General features: G+C 41.7%; 1 protein-coding gene across 1 annotated transcript in view; it reads left to right on the forward strand.

Moving 5' to 3' along the window:
- The window catches only part of gabra2b (gamma-aminobutyric acid type A receptor subunit alpha2b), a gene marked incomplete at both ends in the record, with an annotated part of 135,573 nt that overhangs the window by 65,309 nt on the left and 47,901 nt on the right, over nucleotides 1-22,363 (forward strand). The window contains 3 exons of the mRNA XM_084332065.1: nucleotides 4,405-4,625; nucleotides 11,593-11,675; nucleotides 12,881-13,024. Of these exons, the coding sequence (XP_084188191.1) occupies nucleotides 4,405-4,625; nucleotides 11,593-11,675; nucleotides 12,881-13,024 (448 nt within the window). The remainder of the gene's footprint in view (nucleotides 1-4,404; nucleotides 4,626-11,592; nucleotides 11,676-12,880; nucleotides 13,025-22,363) is intronic.

The raw sequence follows: 22,363 nt of genomic DNA on the forward strand, positions 1-22,363 counted from the left end.
TTATTATTATAATAATCCCCCCTCTCTGCTCCAGTAGATTCTAACTTGAATCACTCCCCCACTCCACCACTAGGTGGTAGTAGAGACCTATGGAATCACTCTGTCATCTTCCTGATAAACTCCCCTTCACTACCCCCCCCCCCCCTCCACTAGAGGGTAGTAGAGACCTATCTTCAAACATTTGCCTGCATTATCCTACTGCCCCCCCTAGATGGCGGCCAAACTGTTATGGTTTGAAACCGACCCCAACAGCACGGCACAGACAGGTAGTTCAGAGTTAGCCAAAGACTAGGGCGTATTTATTTCTGAAACAGGAATGAGCGAAATAACAATAAGAACAAACAAAGGGGAGAATGTTCTTGGCAGAGTTGTCTGCGGCTCTGCAGATCGTCCCGGTATTGAGATGGAGAAGCGCCACTGCCTCTGCGGCTCTGCAGCTACTCCAGGATCCAACTCGGGGAGGAACGGAGAGAGAGAGAGAGTGGTCAATAAACAAGCCAACGGAATACAGAGGCAGTCCAGTCCTCCTTAGCTGAGTCCAGTATAAACACACGTGACTTAATCTTCAGTGTTACCAACACACAAGTTTAGCTGAGCCCAGTACAATCCCACGTGACTTAATCTTCAGTGTTACCAACACACAAGTTTAGCTGAGTCCAGTACAAAACAAAAACGGCAAATCTTCAGTGTTATCCAAACACACAGAAAACAGAGAATCCAAAAGGTTCGTTCCAAAAACTCACCAAAGCGCAAATGCGCAAAGCGGGCAACGAGGCACAGCTCCAACGGATGATAGAGATACACAACAGCGGCGACTTCCATGGACGTCCTGAAGAAAAACAGACGAGGCACAACAACGGGGGGAACAGGCAGTAGCAGTGGTAATCCAAAACGACCCGACCACGATTGACAGAAAGACCCGAGTATATGAAGGGCTCTGGGCGCTGATTACAAACAACCGACAGGTGCGTGGCGGCAATTGGTACTTGACCTAGAAGCGTGTGGTGGCAATGAGCCGATCCTCCTCACAGTACCTTGAAGCGTGTGGCGGGAATGGGCCAATCCTCACACAAACTCAGTCTAGAGTCCTCTAGCTCAGTGTTTCTCAACTGGTGGGTTGCGACCCAAAAGTGGGTCGCGGGGCCATTTTGAGTGGGTCGCGGATGTGTGTGTAAAAAAAAATTTTTTTTTAAATATATTTAATTTACATTTTTTTATATACTTTCTTTTTTTGCACTACCTATCTTTGTGAAAGTGGCTTCTCAGCTCTGGTCCAACTGAAGACAAAGCGGAGGAACAGATTGGACATTGAGCATGACCTCAGAGTTGCTTTGTCTACCATCACCCCAGACTTTGAGACTTTTGTCAGGAGCAAACAACATCCCCAGTTATCCCATTAGTTCCCTGCATGTTAAGCTAAGAAGTCTGCTAAGAAGGATATATTATTTATTATTATTATTATTTTATTTAATTGTTTTTAGCCCTTAGTTGCACTTTTGTTGCAACCCCAGTTATCCCATTAGTTCCCCCAAATTTAGGTCTGTTATGTTAAGCTAAGAAATCTGCTAAGAAGCATATATTATTTATTATTATTTTATTTCATTGGGTTTTTAGCAATAGTTTATAGTAGTTTTTTTTTTAACATAAATCATAGTGGTTAAACATTTTGGGTCGCGACTTAATGACTAAGGAAAATGTTGGGTCCCGAGGCTAGACCAGTTGAGAACCACTGCTCTAGCTGATGTGTCACTCTCTGGTTCTTATCTGTTCTTATCTCCTCGTGACTCTGTGCGGCCATCTTTCCTCTGTGCAAATGGCTACTCTCTCAAACAAACGGCCGCTGCCCTTCCTTCCAAGGCCTAAAAACGCAGCTGTTTTTCTCTCTTTCCTATCCATATCAGGGGATGCTTCTCCCGGACTAAACTCTTGCTTATCAGACATAATACACACTTTAAGGTAAACCCCGATCGGCTTTCCTCCCGTCACGACAAATTCCGGCCGTCTTGAGACCACAGCAACCAGTTTAAGGTGGGCCGTCTCCAGGCGACGGTCTTGTCATACCAGTCGCGCCATAACAATTTCCCGTCTGATTTCAGCGGCGTCCCCCCTCTCCTCATCTCGCATTTACACTCCTTCTGCCCCGGCCCTGTTTTGTTTTTCATTCTCTGTAGATAAAAACCCCTCGGTTTTCAAAACAAACACTCTGGCGCTCTGCTCATAATATTACAGCTGGCTTCTCTGTCGCTACTTATTTACGGATGCATCTGTTTGTTTTTATTTGGCTTAAAAGATCAAAACAACCGTGTGTGCACAGTGAACTCACATCTTTCTCCTAAGCGCTGTTTCTCCTACAGCGCTGGTTCGCCTCATGACCACTCGACTCGGCGCTCACTCCCGGGGCTGGCCGGCCTTGCTCGATCATGATTCTCCCACACACGATGACTGTTGTTCACTGTCGCCCCATTATTGAAAAAGTATTTTTCCGTTGTTCTTATCTCTGTGCAAATCCGGGTCCAAACGCGCACCAACTGTTAGATTCTGATCAATCAGCCGGTATCACGTCTTCGTCTGTTTGGCTTGTGTTCTCATTTCCATCCACTGACTCTGCGTTGTGTATTTGATTCCCCCGACATCTCCTCATACTGGCTGATAAAACCTCATAATTCCCCGTTAGTGAGATCCGCAGCATAATAATTCACCACCTTCGTAAGAATTCGACACTTCGACAGCATGATACCTTTCTTGGAAGAGCGTTGTTTATTAAATAAACAGAACCTCATAATCAGATGTTATCAAATTGTATTGTCCTTGCTATCATCCTTCTGCTATTCAGTCCAATAGTGGTCAGGCCTGGTCGTTAGCCAAAACCCTCCTTGTGTTAGCCGAAGCTAATGATGATATGGCCTCCTTCCTCCCCCCCCCCCCCCTCTCTGTGATGAGAGGAGGGAGTCTCTTCTGTGTGATCTGAGTCCTAGTCAGATTGTAGTCTGCCCTTAGTCTGCCTTACACCCGGAAACACTGTTAGATTTATAGGACCTTCGCCATAGCAACGACGGCCCCGCCCCTCTCCTGGTTGTCATGCGACGCGCTGTCATGACAACTGCTAATAACCTTTCACACCATTAAAACGCCGTTTCTAATGATGTCAAACCACTCCCTCGCTCAGTGCCGGTATCAGCTTGTTGTGTTCTTGATCGGAATGCAAACATTCTGCTGGCTAACACTGACTGCCAGCCACTAGACCGCTATTCTTCCACTGCTCAAACCGTCAGCATGCACATTTTGACCTATTGGGCGCGGGCCCTTTAGATGCGGTCATCTCCCCCCAATCTATACATCACATACATTGAAAACCACCACCAATTTCTCTCAAAGTACAGAGAATAAATTAAGTTGGCATATAACCAGAGTAGAAGTAGTGCATAGCAGTATACAGTGTAATGTGAATATGTGGAGTATAGATGACAAAGCTGCAGAGTATGCTAAACTAATATGTACAGTATAATTATATACAGTGGTACAAGTATGAATACACTATGGTAATAATCCATACTAGCCAATGGTTTAAATAATAAGTGTAACGTTTGGGGTTTTGCTCTCACCTGGGAGCAAAAGCCCTGCCGTTGCCCAATGGTAATTACCTGTCTTCCTGCCCTGATTGCCCTAATTGATACCTGGTGTGTATAGTTGACTTGCTTCATATGCTCCCCTGGTTTACTACTCAGATTGTCAGTCGTTCACTGAACCTTACCACAAGTACACTTTCGTGAAGAAACGCTTACCGCTCCCGTCTTGGAGGATAAGTTAGTTTGCCGTTGTTATTATTATCGTTTGTTCATCCTGTTATGTGCTTATGTAGCACCGTCGCCCGACGTCTTTTGTTTTTGTGCCACGTTTTGGAGACAGTGTTTTCTCCCCCTTGCTTTCCCCGTTTTGACATATAGCTCAGTTAATGTGTTTTCGTGATAACGTGTTTTGGAGACAGTGTTGTCTCTCTTTTATTTTCCCTGTTTGTAGAGACGAGAGTAGTTTCTCATTTTCTTTGTGCGTCGTTATCGGCGTGTACGCCTTTTGATCTCAGTACAATAAATGAACAGAATCAACACCTGCCTCCTGTCTATCCGTTCTGTCCTGCACTTGGGTTCAACACACCTACCCACCATAACAATAAGAGTACATATGTATTGTATATAGTATAGTAGATATAAATACATGTATATATATACAGTGTTATTGTACATTGCTATCATACAGTGTTATATGAATATACTATACATTGGATGTAGTGGTAGTATGAATGAAGGTAGTTATGATAAGTATGGATTGAGTATAGTGATTGGAGGATCAAGAAAAGAGGGCGGGTTTGAGATAGGTCAATATTCTCTATTTATTTTTCGGCCATAGGAGTACACAATTGACGTCTTCTTCCGGCAAAGCTGGAAAGACGAGAGGTTGAGATTTGACGGACCAATGAACATCTTGCGACTCAACAACCTGATGGCCAGTAAAATCTGGACTCCAGACACGTTCTTCCACAATGGGAAGAAGTCTGTGGCTCATAACATGACCATGCCTAATAAACTGCTGAGGATCCAAGACGACGGGACCCTGCTCTACACCATGAGGTAAATCAAATTGCAACAACAGAAAGTAAATTTTGTTTTCTAGCAAGTTTAACTCAATTCACTTTTGATTCAACCATTCTAACATGGCATAACCTCATTTTACCATTCGCTTTGCTTTTTCAGATTTTGTAAAAATTATAAACAAATCAACAAACAAGAAATTCAACCAAATCAAACTCATTTATTTTATGCAAATATCAGAAAGACTTTCAGCATGTTGAGAATGAGTAAATAAACAGCAATAATTTATATGAAAAATCTGAATTGAACGTGAATTGAGCCCAACCCTGTTTTGTAGTACAGTAGGAATGCACCGATCCTGATTCTGGCATTGGATATGGGACAACCATGATACCATGCTAAAACCTGGTATATGTGGGGAAGATACCATGCTAAAACCTGGTATATGTGGGGAAGATACCATGCTAAAACCTGGTATATATGGGGTAAATACCATGCTAAAAACTGGTATATATGGGATAAATACCATGCTAAAACCTGGTATATATGGGGCAGATACCATGCTAAAACCTGGTATATATGGGGTAAATACCATGCTAAAAACTGGTATATATGAGATAAATACCATGCTAAAACCTGGTATATATGGGGCAGATACCATGCTAAAACCTGGTATGGGGTAAATACCATGCTAAAAACTGGTATATATGGGATAAATACCATGCTAAAACCTGGTATATGTGGGGCAGATACCATGCTAAAACCTGATGATGTTGACAGCGGACAACAGGGATAAATAACAGTGGTCGCTAATTTGTATGCACTTAGAGGTAAGACTGCTGAAACTTGACAAGTTATAATGAAGTGAAATATCCCTTTAACAGCTGCTTCAATGATAACCATTAAAGAACTAGTACAATGATGGTACTGTAATTGAGTCAGACAAAGCTTATTTGGTGAATGTTAATGTCAGGAGTAATTTTCTCAGCAGATGTATCATTTTCATTTCATCAACATATCTTCTGTAAGAACCACTAAAATTACCTAAATTGTAGCAAACTACTGTACTAGTTTCATTACCTGTTTGTGGGCTAGCTAGCCAATATATTTTACAGCTAATGACAGACTGACTGATGGGCCAATCAGGGTAATCGAGTAGTTGTTAGTACTTAGGGGGATAGTGATCAAAGAACTTTAGTCATAATTTTCACAACAACAGTTCTAATATTTGGGGCAATTTTACATCAACATTGCGTCAGTGAAATAATGTGATTAAAAAACAGGATTTACATTGTACTGAATCTTTAAGACTGCTGGCAGATGGCGTATAATGCACTGTAACCAGGCACGTTGTCAGTCTGCCCCTCCACTGGGTCTTTCATGTTTAAGCCATTTGCTGGTTGAAATGTCATGGCGCACCTTCATGTGTGTATGTGTGTATGTGTGTATGTCACGGCGCACCTTCATGTGTGTATGTGTGTATGTCACGGTGCACCTTCGTGTATGTGTGTATGTCACGGCGCACCTTCGTGTATGTGTGTATGTCACGGCGCACCTTCGTGTATGTGTGTATGTCACACCTTCATGTGTGTATGTCACACCTTCATGTGTGTATGCCACACCTTCATGTGTGTATGTCACGGCACACCTTCATGTGTGTATTTCACGGCACACCTTCATGTGTGTATGTCACGGCACACCTTCATGTGTGTATTTCACTGCGCACCTATGTGTGTATTTCACGGCACACCTTCATGTGTGTATTTCACTGCGCACCTATGTGTGTATGTCACAACGTCAGGGGTGTAAAGTACTTGAGTAATTGTACTTCGTTACAATACTTGAGTACTGTTTTGGGGGATTTGTACTTTACTCAAGTAGTATTAGGTTTGTATACTTGTACTTTTACTCAATTACATTTCAGAGAAAAAAACATACTTTTGACTCCTTACATTTAAAATGCAGACCTACAAAGTACAAATCTCGCAGGTCCAACAATTTTAATTAGTATATTTGTTTATCTGGCCAAACTAAGGTTAACGTTATTAATCCTGCGGCCGCACTTTATTTAAAAACAGCCAATCAAATCCCCATCAATGGTAAATTAACCTGCCCATTGGTCCTTGTGCAAGACTAGAAAGTGGGGATCTTTGATTAAACACGTACACCTGCTATCAGAAGAATAGACCGTCAGAAAAAAAGTGTTTACTTTAACTTTTTAGTACTTAAGTACATTTAAAAGTAGAAACTTTTTTACTTTTACTCAAGTGTTTTTTTATTATTATTATTATTATTTAGCATTTTTACAGCTTTATTGGTCACGCAGGACCGACAGAGGAGAGGGCGAACGGGAGGAGAGGTGGGGAAGACATGCGACAAATAACGATGGGAGCTGGGAACGAACCCGGGTCGGCCGCGTAGGTGCGCGAGGCACTATGGTATGCGCCACGAGGGCGCCCCGCTCAAGTGTGTTTTTAGCCAGATACTCTGACTTTTACTTCAGTAAGATTTTGAGACGGTACCCATACTTTCACTTAAGTATAATTTCTGGGTACTTTTTACACCCCTGCACGACGTGCCTACATGTTTATATATCACAACATGCCTATGTGTGTGTGTGTATATCACGGCAAAACTCTAACAAAAATGTCAGATTGCACCAGTCCACCAGAAGATATACCACTTGTTTGGTCGATAAAGCTGTGGTAAAGAGCAGCATGGTTGCTAGCATCCCTACTAAAACATCCTACTAAAATATCCTACAAAAATATCCTACTAAAACGTCCCTACTAAAACATCCCTACTAAAATGTCCATACTATTCCATGAGTCTATGAGTGACCACAGTTTGCCAGTTATAGCTCAGCTGCAGACTGCCGCCATGGGAAAAAGACAAGTAAAGACAACGCATCAGACATTAAAAGCTAATGAGTACATTTTTTTTTTAATTGTATTATTATTTTTCCTTTTTGCCGGTGGACTCTGCCGGACTAATACTTTAGAGAAAGCCTATTCCCCATAATTGGTTTAATGAAATGTGTAGGGCCTTGGGTCCAGACAGTGATGGAGTGTTTCAGTCTCCTGCCTCTGGAACCATATTGAGATTCTAACGATGATGTCACACTAGATATTGGCCATTGAGAAGCACACTCCTACGCAGAGCTTGCTTGTAAATCACAGCCTGTGAAACAGCTCTGCCTCAAGCACCTTATTACTTACCCCAAGGCTCAGTACTTGGTCCCCTGCTCTTCATCCTCTACATCCTTCCACTTGGTCTGATTCTCCGCCAACATGGCCTGCGTTTTCACTGTTATGCAGACGACACTCAGCTCTACCTCTCCACCAAGACTATCACTCCAGCCACTCTCTCCAACCTCAGCACCTGCCTCACAGACATCAAAACATGGATGCAAAATAACTTTCTCAAATTAAACTGCAATAAATCAGAAATCATCATTATCGGTCCAAAATCCCTCACCAGCCACACCCAGGATTTCACCCTAAATATTGATGGTACCATTGTCACCCCCTCCACTCACGTCCGTAACCTTGGCATCATCCTGGACTCCACCCTTTCTTTCCTCCCCCATGTGAACCACATAACCAAATCTGCCTTCTATCACCTCCGGAACATTGCTCGTCTTCGCCCCTCCCTATCACTCTCCGCTGCTGAAACACTGGTTCATGCATTCATATCATCAAGACTAGATTACTGCAACAGCATCCTCTACGGCTCACCAAACACTATTCTCAATAAACTCCAATATGTCCAAAACTCTGCTGCCCGCATGCTCACCTCCACCCGTCGCTCTGATCACATCACCCCTGTCCTCCACAACCTCCACTGGCTTCCAATCAAATACAGGATACATTTTAAAATACTACTCATCACATTTAAAGCCCTCAACAACCTTGCCCCTCCCTACCTGTCCGACCTCCTCCACCGTCACACGCCCACCCGTCGCCTTAGGTCTGCAGATGCCAACCTCCTAACACCTCCCAGGACCAAGCTCCGGACCTGGGGCGACAGGGCCTTTGCTGCTGCTGCCCCCTCCCTCTGGAATGCCTTCCCCAGCCATATCCGTGATGCAAACACCCTGACATCTTTTAAATCAGCCCTCAAAACCCACCTTTTCAATCTTGCTTTTGACCTCTAATTCTGTCGGTTTTATTTTATTTTGTCATGTATTATTTTTGTTCTGTTTTGTTCTGTTTTTTTGTTTTGCCATAGTTTGTCTCTCCTGCCCATGTGAAGCGTCTTTTAGCACCTGGAAAAGCGCTATATAAAATAGATGTATTATTATTATTATTATTACTGTAACATAAACTGACCTCAACCGCCAAATAAGTTGGAAAGGAAAATGCGGTCATGACTTTGAATTGCATCTATACATAGTATCACAAATATCCAAATATTAAACTTGTCTGAACATTTATTATTTATGCAGTGATATAGTTATTATAAAAGTAAACAGACTATCTTTTCTGCATTCATTGTCATTTCCATGGACACAAGTGACTAAAATAAACTTTCATGAAATGTACTGAATGTTTTTCAATCTCATTGCATTTTTTCTTACAGGAGATAATGTTGATGTAAAATTTGCTAAATTATTATAACTGTTGTTGTGAAAATAACGACCAAAGTCCTTTGATCCCCCATTTCAGATATCTGCTTGACTGAAAACATTGCATAATTGGCCCATCATTCAGTCAGTTGCCAGTAGTAAAGAATATCAGCTAGCTAGTCCACAAACAATTAATGAAACTAGTTTGCTACAATTTAGTTGTAACAACTGTGACCATTTATTTATCACTTGCTAGCACAGGTTAGCCATGTTAATCTCCCATAGCAGCTGATTACACTGGTCCCATGAATGTGTTTACATTTGAAAGCTTCATGTATTATGATGCTAACTTGACATCTCCTTTCAATTAACAGAAGGCCACGCCCCCTCAACATACTGAGAGTTGGCTGTGCTCAGAGAGGGTGCACGAAAACACGTTATAGCAAATCAAATGATACATCTGATGCGGAAAAAAAGACATTCCTGACATTAACATTCTGTTTCATACTTATAGATTACATTAGATTAAATTAGATTCAAATGTACTGTCATTGTACACCACAAATACAGTACAACCAAAATAAGTTGGCATCTAACCAGAGTGCAAAGGTAACATAGTGCATAAAAATATACAGTGTAACAAGTGATTAAATGGAATATATACAGTATAACAAAGCTACTGATTATACTGGTTCGGTATATTTTGTACAGATTGTGCCTCTGATTCACCAACACTGTAACATGTGAATCACTCAGTGCCACTGACAGCATGCTGTTGAGAGCGTGTGGCAGGCAGTGTTGTAGTCGAGTCACTAAATCTCAAGTCCGAGTCGAGTCTCGAGTCCCCATTGTTTGAGTCTGAGTCCAAGTCCGAGTCACCAAAGAAGAGCCAGAGTCGAGTCCCCATTACCCTATAGTCAGAGTCTGAGTCCAAGTCATCAAGGTTGAGTCCACTCCACTCTGGCAGTCAAAGAGCTGACATACAAATAAAAAATGGTTTACATTAAACATAAATGACACAGCGGTCACCATTTCAAAGGGAGTTTATTTACTTTGTGACACAATAGCCAAATAAATGCACTAGCCATCAATATCGTATGCCAAATGATTAGGGCCTAGTACAAAAAGATATATAAAATAAATAACTGTATTTAACCATTAACCAGTCCGAGTCCAAATGCTCGAGTCATCAGTGCTCAAGTCCAAGGCTACGTTTAGACGAGCGTTTTGGGATGGAAGTCTGAACAGAAACCGCAAAAGTCGTCTTGCGGTTTCACTTTTAATTTTGCGTTTAGACGAGCGTTTTGGGGTGGAATTCTCCGTGCAGACGAGGCTGTAACAACTCGAGACAACGGAGCCCCGCTGTCACACGATTGGCGCATATGTCACATGACGTGCTGTGAAGACCCGCCCTACTCTGCCTCTGATTCGCAGAGTGTGGGTGGGGAATGTGATTGGACCAAAGCAGAGTCACTCACAGACAGTGGGGGTCCAGTCATAATAGTTGTGATAGCCGCGGGACAGATTATTGTGTATTTAAAAGTACTGCCAATGTAGCCTTCAGGTGATCGCCATGGATAGAATCAGACATGCTTTGTTTACGCTTCTAAGCTACTGGCGCATGCCTGTGATGTAAGCAGTAGGCGCAACGAGAGGTTTACCCTTTCGTCATCGTTTTATGCGGTTTGACAGTTTAGACGAGAGCGCAAAGGTTTACCGTTTCTAGGAATTCCACCCTGGAAGGTGGTCTCACTTTTTTACGGTTTCACCCCGTAAAAACGCCGTTTCCGTATAAACGAAAGGCACATCTGAAAAAATATGTTTGCGGATTCACCTGCTAGCGTCTCCGTCTAAACGGGGCCTTGTCACGAGTCCTGAAAACCAGTCCTGGACTCGAGTACTACAACACTGGTGGCAGTGCAGTCAGGGCATTTCAATCTGATGGCTTTTGAATGAACCCTTTCACTACCACACTATCAAACGGTTAACCCTTTCACTGCGACAATACATAAGGTTAACCCTTTCACTGCCACACTATATAAGGTTAACCCTTTCACTACCTAGTGAAAGGGTTAACCTTATGTAGTGTGGTAGTGAAAGGATTAAGCATTGACAGGTAGTGAAAGGGTTAAGCATTGACATGTCATTTCTTTCCGGGATTGAACATGCAATGCATCTGTGAGCTGCGTGCAACGCATGTTTTCATCAGAGACAAACCATAGCCTACAATCAGACAAGTCTCCTTTTCTTTATTCATGTGGGTCGTCGCCTCGTGCATTGTTTGATTGATTTGTCCTGTTTAGCATTACAGTTGACAGATGGAACTCAAGGGAGTATTAGTCCTTCAAAAGTAAAACATGATTATAAAATGTCAATAAAACTGGGCTATGTCTAATATTCACTCACCAACGACTTGTTGTTTGTGTGACCTGGTTACAGGTTAACAGTCCATGCTGAGTGTCCCATGCATCTGGAGGATTTCCCCATGGATTTCCATTCCTGTCCCTTGAAATTCGGCAGCTGTGAGTGATGGTGATGGCTATACCCTGGAGCACCTTGAAAGGATCATTCCTCATACTGCCACAGCCCAGATAGTAGCCTAAGAACCGAGTGAAACTACAATGTACTGTATGGTTTGGGTAACTGAAAATAACTGGATGAGACGTCAGCCATATTCAATCACTGCTAATCCTAAATAAAGGGGAAAGGGGCAACCATGCTGTTTTTAGATTTGTGGTAAAATCATCCTCAAGTAATATAAAGCAGGTAAATAAACCCAAAAGGTATTGTGGGTTATTTGGTGCAGTTGATTTTAGGTGATTTGACCAAGAACTTTGAACCTTGGCCCAATATTTACCATTTATCTTTGCATTAAAGGTGATATAGGATTTCACACAAAGGATATTTCTGTAATAATCCCCAAGTCTACAATCATGCTTGTTTTGTCTCTCTGCAGGTTGCATGGTAATGGCTTGAGTCCCGATTGATTTAGTCCTTTTTTGCTTTCAGTGCGATGACCCACTGTGGTCAGTGTCACTCAACACTCTGCTCCTTAGCAACAGCCTGTAGCAAGAATAGCTCTACGGCATAGCCATGGCATAGAGCAAGATCGTCGATAAAATCTCAAAATGTTATTCAGTTGAACAAAAGCATCGAGGCAAACAACTTCATCTACCTGTTAACCTACACTGTTTATTCTGATGTTAGGTTAGCAGGTGAGCGTTCACATTTGAAAGGATTAAAGGAACACGACAACATTATGGGAAACATGCTTACAGTCTTCTCCAGAGTCAGACAAGAAGTACCAATTTCGTCTCTGTGCGTTATGATCCACAATTGGAATGCTTGGTCTACCAGGACACAGCTCTCTATCATTTGCCCATTACTGTTAGTTATTACTTTGTAAGGTACCATGGTTTTATCTAAGCTGTTTTGAAGAGAGCGCTACTGTACCACACAGTGGGGGGGACATTTTCTCTCAAAACCTTTTACCCTGAGAGGGTACCACTGCACTGTACCGAATGGTGAAATCTCTCCATCTATCAACTATAATTCTTATACCAACAGGACACACAACTTTATTCTTCAATTGTATTGTGCTTTTTCATTGAAATAGATTGAAATAGATTGAAATACTTGCTAGAACATGAATGTGAGTGACTAATTAAATCAGATACATTTCTTCTATTTTCATTTTATTTTTAATTCATACATTTTTTTTCTTCAGATGCCTACACAATATCAGAGGTGACCTACGCTTGGACAAAAAACGCCTCTGACTCTGTAGTGGTGGAAGGAGAGAGCTCCCGCTTGAACCAGTATGACCTGCTGGGACAAACAGTGGGACAGGAAACCATCAAATCAAGTACAGGTGAGCTTCTATGGAGGCATGGGGATAACCTACAGTAACCTTCCAAGTGGACCAGTCATATTGGAGAGACTCTAATCCTGTATGCATTCATCCAACTTCAAAATGTCTTAACCTGTTAAGCCTGTAGGTCCCTGCTTTTCTTTATCATAAATCGATCAATAGAGACCGTATTAGATCCCCAATTATCATATCATGGGGTATCATTGGAAAGCCACACTCAATGGCTACAACCCTGTCCACAGATTTTCGAGATTGCCAAATGATTGACGGAGCTAGAGCCCCCGGAGGTCGGGGGTGGTAATGTGTACTTTGGCGCACGCCTCACATATCGGCATGTAACTCGAGAACCACTGAACGGATTTTGTCGCCTGAAACGGCAATCGACAGGCAACAAATAGGGCTTTAATATATATATGGTATTAAAATAAATGCACACCCGAGCCGCTAGAGGCAAAGTGGTGCATTGCAAATTGTCCTCAAGATGGCCCACATGTGGGCCGTTGGATGTTAACACTTTCAGTGCCAGCAGGGGATGCACGATTTAGTGCTTGAGTGCCACCACCCACTTCAATGATAGCGTTAAAATGCCTAATCTATGTTTTAAATTATGGCTATGTGTCTAATCTGCCCGTCGCTTATCAATGACTTGTTTGCAGTCAACATTGTCTAAACGGATTGTTTTTTTATCGGTTCATTTTCGTTTTATAGCATTTTGAAAAGCCCTAGTTTTCAAGGAAAATATAAATATTCCGTGATAATCGCCCTTTACTGGAATATTCTAGAATACACAAAAACTTTGACATTTTTCGGCCTATTTATGAATCGTTTTCAAATAAATGCTAGATTATCGATAGTATATGTGTACGTATGCACGCTATATAGGCGATCTGAAAAATCGGTTCTCTTATTTCCTGATCGCTCGCACAGCCACACAGCCACACACACACATAGGGGAAAAGCTTATATCTCCGTGAAAACAGGTCTGATTATCCTAAGGCCCCGTTTAGACGGAAACGCTAGCAGGTGAATCCGCAAAAATATTTTTACGGATGTGCCTTTCGTTTATACGGAAACGGCGTTTTTACGGGGTGAAACCGCAAAAAAGTGAGACTACCTTCCAGGGTGGAATTCCTAGAAACGCAAAACCTTTGCGCTATCGTCTAAACTATCAAACCGTATAAATCTGTTAAAACGATGACGAAAGGGCTGTCACGGCTCTGGTTGCGCGTACTGCTTACGTCACAGGTAGCAGGTAAGCGCCAGTAGCCGAGACGTAAACAAAGCAAGTATGTCTGACTATATCAACGGAGATCACTTGAAGGCTACATTGGCAGTACTTTTAAAGACACAAGAATCAGTCCAGTTTTAAGATACGCTATTGGAGCTGGAATTACCGCGGCTGCTGGCACCAGACTTGCCCTCCAATGGATCCTCGTTAAAGGATTTAAAGTGTACTCATTCCAATTACAGGGCCAGCAGGTGCCTCGACTGGCCCGCGCCGTTCTGTGTTCTGAACGTAGCGTTATAGCAGTACTTTTAACCCTTTCACTGCCACACGACAGAAGGTTAACCCTTTACTATCACACAACCGGCTGTCGTGTGGCAGTGAAAGGGTTAAATACACAAGAATCTGTCCCGCGGCGTGAGTGGACCCACTGTCTGTGAGTGACTCTGCTTTGGTCCAATCACATTCCCCATCCACAGTCTGCGAATCAGAGGCAGAGTAGGGCGGGTCTTCACAGCACGTCATGTGACATATGCACCAATCGTGTGACAGCGGTGCTCCGTCGTTACAGCCTCGTCTGCACAGAGAATTCCACCCCAAAACGCTCGTCTAAACGCAAAATTAAAAGTGAAACCGCAAGACGACTTTTGCGGTTTCTGTTCACAAAACGCTCGTCTAAACGTAGCCTAAGACTGGTAAAATAGATTCCTTACCTGAGATCAGATGTTATCCAAAAAGATTATTCCAATTCCTGATCGCCATTCCAAATATCGATCGCTTTTATTGATCCAACGCTACATACTGTACATATGTATTCCACGCTGTTCTGAGGGTCCACAATGAATCCGATCGGCTCGGGTTACATGCCTGAGAAGTAAAATGTGGATTCCGGATTTTTCTTTTCTCATCCATTTTCAAAAGGGTCAATTCCAAAAGGGTGCATTACCATCTGGGAGACGATACGGGCGGTTTTTTCACATCTGAGCTCCTACAGGGGCTGCTTACCAACGGGAGACTCGGTTGATGAAATATGAATTCAGATCGCATTGGGCTGATAAAATGTGATATGACATCATGGGCACTGAAAGTGTTAAGAGATAATGTTGTGTTTCTTTTTCAAATCTAGCCAAGAGTAAATACCTTAACCCTATCAAAACAGCAATCAAAGTGTATATTTTCATTTTTACCAATGTTTTTAAGATTTACCGAAAATAAGAAAATTATCGAAAAAAAAATGCTAATTATACGGTAAAACCGTGAGGAAATGACTAAATCCAGATTTAACACTGTCATTGGAAAGAGGGGCTTTTCCCCTATCCATAGATGTATGATTTGGTCATAATACGGTCACGTTCAAATATGAATTTATAATTAAAATGGATTATAATGTATTACTGTATCTACAAATCCTTCTGTTTAATCATCTTCCCTTTATTCATTTGCTTAGATGTTTTGTACACTTTATCTCAAGAAGGTGCTAAATGAGCTCAGCGAGCGAGCTTGTGGCTGCACAATTGTAACATGGTGTTATTCATTACAATTCACTCAAGCCTAGTAACAGACACAATATTTCTGACACTTGGAATACATACCCCCAGGCATGGGCGGAGTTTATGGGGGTGCAGGGGGTGCATTGGCCGGGGGTGTTTTTTTTTTTTTTTTTTTTTTAATCAAGATTATTTTTATTTTAATAAAATTATAATAATTGTGAGAAACTCTGAATTCTATTATGTTTTGTTTTACAATACATTAATTTTATAGTAGTAATCATGTCACATTATATTATTTTCGTAATGACTTGCGACGGAAGTGAGTCAGTCAGACAGACACGCAGGTACCAACCCACCTCTGACCTCTTCCTTCCTAGTACGACCTACCTTACCTGTAGTATTGGAAAACGTAAAGTAAATATGGATATCCGTAAATTTCTAAAGCCGCGGTCTTGTGACACAGTTGTTTCACTTGATCATCTTAAAAAGACTGTTACAAAGGGAAGCTATCCAAATATGTACAAGTTGCTACAGTTGGCACTCACTCTACCCATTGGATCTGCTACCACAGAGAGAAGTTTCTCTGCCATGAGAAGGATCCGAAATTGGCTGCGATCAACAATGGGTGATAAAAGGTTTTCTTCTCTGTCCATTCTGAACATTGAGAATGATATAACGGCAAAGCTGGAACCGGAGAAGATTGTGGACATTTATGATGGACGCAAAAAAAGGCGCCTGCTTCTCCACTAGGTGAGAGTCGTGACTCGTGAGACACTTTTGTTTGTACAGCCTTTGACAACCTACTGTATGCCTACCTACTGTGCGCTTGGCGGAGTGTTGCACAGTATTTTGTTATTTTTGTATGTCATGTTTGGTACAGTAAAGTGGTCTAGTGGAGCAGCAATATACTTGTTGTGGTCTTTTTATTTTAGTATTTCCTTCTTTATCTTTGTCACTTTGTCAATGATTAAGAGTAAGTCAGTTAAAAATGATCCCCGTAGTGCTGTGTGTGTGAGTGTGTGTGTGTGCTGCTGTACTACCTAAATAAAATAAAAAATTAGGGGTTAGGGCAGGGGTGTCAAACTCATTTTCACAGAGGGCCACATCAGCATTATGGTTGCCCTCAAAGGGCCAAAGACCGTATAAATGTTAATGTAATGTAAAATAAATGTAGCTACACATTTACATATTGTTAAACATGGTGTTTCTGTATTTATTACTTATTCAAGTTATACATATTGCATATTCATTTGCATAAATGTAAAAATATATGTTAGCTTATGTTATTTTAACAAATAATTTTAGTTTATCAGAACCCCATATTACTCCACCAATCAATGATCAAACCATTCAAGTAAATAACAAAGAAGAATATCATCAAATACAAGCTATGACATTAAGTTTGTTCAAAACCTTTTTGTCACAGTCAAGAGGGGCAGAACTAACAACTGTGAGCTGCAAAGAACACGTGGGACAGATGTAGCAGATGTTACAAAAACAAATGGCTGCACACAACCTTGCAGAGGCCATACATCCAACTAATGGAAGATAGTTTAATTAACTTTAATTAACAGATTGCAGAATGGGTACAGTACAGTACAGCTCAATACACACAATTGTTAAGGGGATGCAGACCAGAGAAAGACTTTCAACTTGTTTACATCAGGGTCCCCCATTTTCAATTCGTAATGAAATTGCTATTATGTGTCTGCATGAACACACAACTGTAACTGTACTCAAAAATAACAAAATAAGGGTTGTCTCAGTTCACAACTATATTGGTCAAGTTTTGGGTGGGACTTGTTTGCGTCCCTACAGCTTCTTATTCAATTGAGCGAGATGCTCGGTTATGTCACACAGCCAGTTTGCATCTGACAGTTCAGACAATATTTCTTCAACCCTTTGTTACCTATTCCGCCTGGATCTTTTTTGTATTTTGGGCTGTAAAATTGTCAAAGAATGTCTGAGGAGTAAGTGCTTTTGGCTTTTTTCCTTTGTTACCTCAGATGTTCAACATACATGTATGTGTAAGAATGTGTAATAACTAAGGCTGTCAAAGTTAAAGCTTTATTAACGCATTAACCCACAATTATTTTAACACTGCTATTTTTTAACCCAATATTAATGTAAAAAAAAAAAAAAAAAACATTTTTTTTTTTTTTTTTTTTTTACCTGAGCTCTTGGGGGGCCACATCAAATGACGTGGCGGGCCGGATTTGGCCCGCGGGCCGTGAGTTTGACACCTATGGGCATTGTAAAAACGCTAAAATAATAAAATAAAGGCGTGCGCGCGGGTGTTGTTCGCCAAGCAGTCGCACCCCCTGGCGTCAAGTTCAAACTCCGCCTATGCCCCCAGGTCCCTAGATGTTCCTAGAGACCAAGAACATGCTAATTGACCTTGTAGAAGTGGAGCAATCTTCCATTTACTTGGGCATGTACCTTTAGGCGAAATTTCTGAAAATAGGGCTACAGCTTAGAGAAAAATGGTCTTTGACAAGGGCTCTTATCGAAGGTAGAATTAAAAGTGTGATCCTACCATTAGTATAAATAGCTTTTCATTTGGCTGATAAAACACTCAAAGCCTTACCTCAAATTACTCAAAAGTGTCTTTTCAAAATCACATCTGAATTCAAGTCGAAGTCAATGTAAACAAGCTTTAAACAGGAATTGCCATTCCTGCCTTGTATAGTTCTAGATAAGAGCCTCAATTCTTAACCGCACACCGCGGAAGGAGGACATGTATAACATGGGATCCCTGTATAAAGTGCTCCACCATCACCACTATTCCCCATGGGGTATGGATTACCACTGCAGGATTCCCCCCGTGTGTGAAGTCCAACTATAAAGAGGAATCTCCATGCCTCACTTTCATTGAATAACAATGTCCTCTCATCTGAACTAAATGCTGCTATCTAGGGTGCTGTATGATGTCTGAGAGTAGAACTGAACCAGTAGAACCAATAACTGTTTTCCCTCGTTTTGACTAGTCACTCCACATTTTCCCGATTGGTTGTTTTTTGCTTATTAATCATTCATTACTACTTTCTGTGTCAGTATTTGGTGTAGTCAGTGTATGAGCAAACTAGGTCATTTGGCATGGATGAATGTGCTTTCAGGCTTTCGTGTGTGTGTGTGTGTGTGTGTGTGTGTGTGTGTGTGTGTGTGTGTGTGTGTGTGTGTGTGTGTGTGTGTGTGTGTGTGTGTGTGTGTGTGTGTGTGTGTGTGTGTGTGTGTGTGTGTGTGTGTGTGTGTGTGTGTGTGTGTGTGTGTGTGTGTGTGTGTGTGTGTGTGTGTGTGTGTGTGTGGACAAGGGCTCTCTTTTTCAGCTATATGTTTTCATTAAACAGAGTGGTAAATTGTGCATTTATATAGCGCTTTATCCTAAGTGCAATTTAGTTCCTCACATTTTTACCCATTCACTTACACATTCACACACCGACGCCGGAGGCAACCATGCAAGGTGCCAAGTGTCTTGCTCAAGGGCACTTTAACATGCAGCCCGGGAGGAGCGGGAATCTAACCGGGAACCTTCCGACTCTCTTGATTTGATTTGATTTGATTAGAATTTTTTTAAATACAAGATTCCAGAAAAACGTCAAGGATGCTACACAAAAAAGTCAAGACTTATTTCCATTGTGGTCCTTGGTCTCAGACAGACAAGCAATACAAAACATGACCATAAAAAGCAATTTGACAAACTACATAGACATGAACATTTTAAATGCAGTACAAACGTAGCCACAGGCAACAATGTATCAGACACCATTTTCATGCATTTTAAAATCTAGTTTTTGACATTGTCGAGGAGCCAAGATTTTACTTTTTTCTTAAAATTGTACCGGCTACTGATGCATTTTAGCTGTGAAGGTAGCAAATTCCAATTTGTGGCTCCCCAGAATTTAAAAGAACATTTGCCCATATTAGTTTTGAACCTTGGAATACGCAGGTCAGCAATGCTGGCTCTGGTGTTATGGGTAGCCCTCCTGAGCCACCGTCACTGTCGCACAGAGTGATGTGTGATCTCTGAAGCCAGCGGGATGGGTTGATGGGAAAGAAGTGAAACAATATACCTGTGGCTACATGTGGCTTTTCTGTCTCAGACGTTCGCCGATTGTCTAACGACGTGTATAGTAACCTAATATCGCTGTCAAACTGAGTCAGATCTGTCCCACTCTATTTGAAACTGGGTTAATACAGTACATTCATCCTTTCAAATCCATGTGACCCATTCCTAATGCCATAATATCACTATTACTATTATTACTATGTTCTATGTTCATTATTATTACTATTGCTATTATTACCTCGTATGCCTGTACCTCCCCTCCCCCATTAGTGAATATTGATTACTCTCATGTCAGCTTTAATGAGGTAGGTAATTAATGTAACATCTGTCATTTTCAGAAGGTATTTGTATAAGATCTATGACATTCTTCCACATACGTGTTGCTTCGGTCAAGAATGTCATGGTAAAATTCCAACTGATCATCAACAATAAGTTCCAAAGATATATATTTATTTTTCATCTTTATTCATCCCATTCTGGAAATGTGGTTGTCATAGCAGCAACAGGAAGATAGTTACATGCAGGATAACAGGATACAATATACAAATAAAAATAGAATAATAAAGAATAAGACATACTTAAGAAAGAATATATATATATATATATCTGATCTGCAACAGCATCTCTGTACGAGTCAACAGGTGAGACATATGTAATAATATCACTATGCGTGTATGTACTGTACCCTGGTATAATATACAGACTATCCCAAGTCTACCCCAGGTACAAATACTGTATAAATAGCTAACCTAAGTCTAACCTGTACAAACATACAATACTCCTTACTAAGTCCTAGTGTTGTGAAGGATCAGATTAAACCGAATATATATATTTATTTATGGATATATATTTAATAGTATTTGTATATCGTTTGATATCCCTTGTATATTCCTTGTACATATACACTGAATATCCCTTTAGTCTACTAACAGCCCATAATAGTTTCATTCTCTCATTGGACAAGAACTTGGCGCCAGCAGCCAAGCCCCTTGGTTCAAGTTCAATCGTGCCGACGAACATGTCGTTACTAGCCCGGTTCCGCGTAGGAATACGTCTGGCGAAATACGAATGGTACTATTTGTTCACAGCGCATATATATATGGCGCAAGTAAAGTAGAACTTTCTTTTTAGTCCCTTAGCCCTTAGTTCTTTACCCTCCAACCTAGTGGCAAGACGTTAAGCCTCACCCACGATACACGTGTGGTGCAGTATGGTCAACTTGGCCTCAGAATGGCATTGAGACATCGTGTGGATTAATAGTTGAATTGTCATAGTTTGGCACTATACCGTCGAGTGGGACGTATTTCTATTAAGTTAATAATAGTCTATTATGTATGGTGCATCGTTCGGTTAGAGTTATACAGTGAGTAGTACCCCCATCGTTTCCTCGCGTTATCTAGAGTCTTAACCAGGCTGGGCAGACCACGTGTGGTGCTTTCATCCGAGGAGTTCTGGGCTAGGACGAGTGGACCTGCACATTGGATTACCTTACCCGGACGACGGCGAGCCCTACACGGCTTGGATTATCTACTTGCTTTGGGTGCTTTGATTTATGCCATGGATAACAGCCAACACTGGTGAGTGTTGGAACTACCCCCCGAGAGGAGTCCAGGTGAGACGGCGCTCTACCCCGAGTGAGGTCGCCTCACGTCTCTTCGTTGTGGACCGGCAGCTACCGTCTACAAGAGGGCCCAACTGTATTCATCTGTGGACCAAGGTTCTGTGGGCACCGTGTTCAGCACTCTGAATTCTCCCAAGAAATCGTTGGCCAGATGGGATATCGCCGGCGGCTCTCCTAACCCCCCCCCCTACTGACTTACAACCAGCAGGACCCCCCTTTAGTATATCCAGCTATAATCATTAAGTACCTTCGCTATAGTTCCCTAAAGAACCAGGTTGTATACTTGCTTCCTGCGTAACCAGAGATTGGACATTCAATGTTGATTTGCCTACGAATACTCATTTGCCTTACAAGTGCATTCAAATCATAAATGTCATTAAGTGAACGTTGTATATACCCTTTGCTATATATTAAATATTCGACTTATACATTTGTGTGGACTTGGTTTCATGGTGGGAAAGTGTTCATCATATCTATATCATGTACTGTGTGGCCAGTAGTTAAAGTACATAAAGCGGTAGTGGTTTAATGATACCATACTTATCAATACAGTCAGGGAATTGTACCCCTCAGTTACAATTGGTCCTTCGAGCCGGAGGGGTAACTAGTGTAATATTAATATAGTGTTATTAATATTGAAATGGCCTATGATGAACACTCCACGAAACGGTCCTCCTAACGTAGAACGCCCGCGGCGCAGACGACAGACACCTCAGTACTTAGAGGATTACGCTGTCAGTCAACTACCTAGCCTTCGACAAACGGTAAACGCGGTAAAAGTAGAAAGTAAAATTATGTCTGACCTTAACGACCAGGTTACCCCGACCACAGAGGCCCTAGTGGGTTCTAATGTAACTGACCAAGCTCACGGTGGGGACCAGGAGGGAGCTGACATGCCTTTACCCCCCGCCAATACCGAAGAAGTAGTCCCCGACCA

Source organism: Notolepis coatsorum (genome assembly GCF_963971535.1).
Source record: "Notolepis coatsorum genome assembly, chromosome: 16".
Taxonomy (NCBI): domain Eukaryota; kingdom Metazoa; phylum Chordata; class Actinopteri; order Aulopiformes; family Paralepididae; genus Notolepis; species Notolepis coatsorum.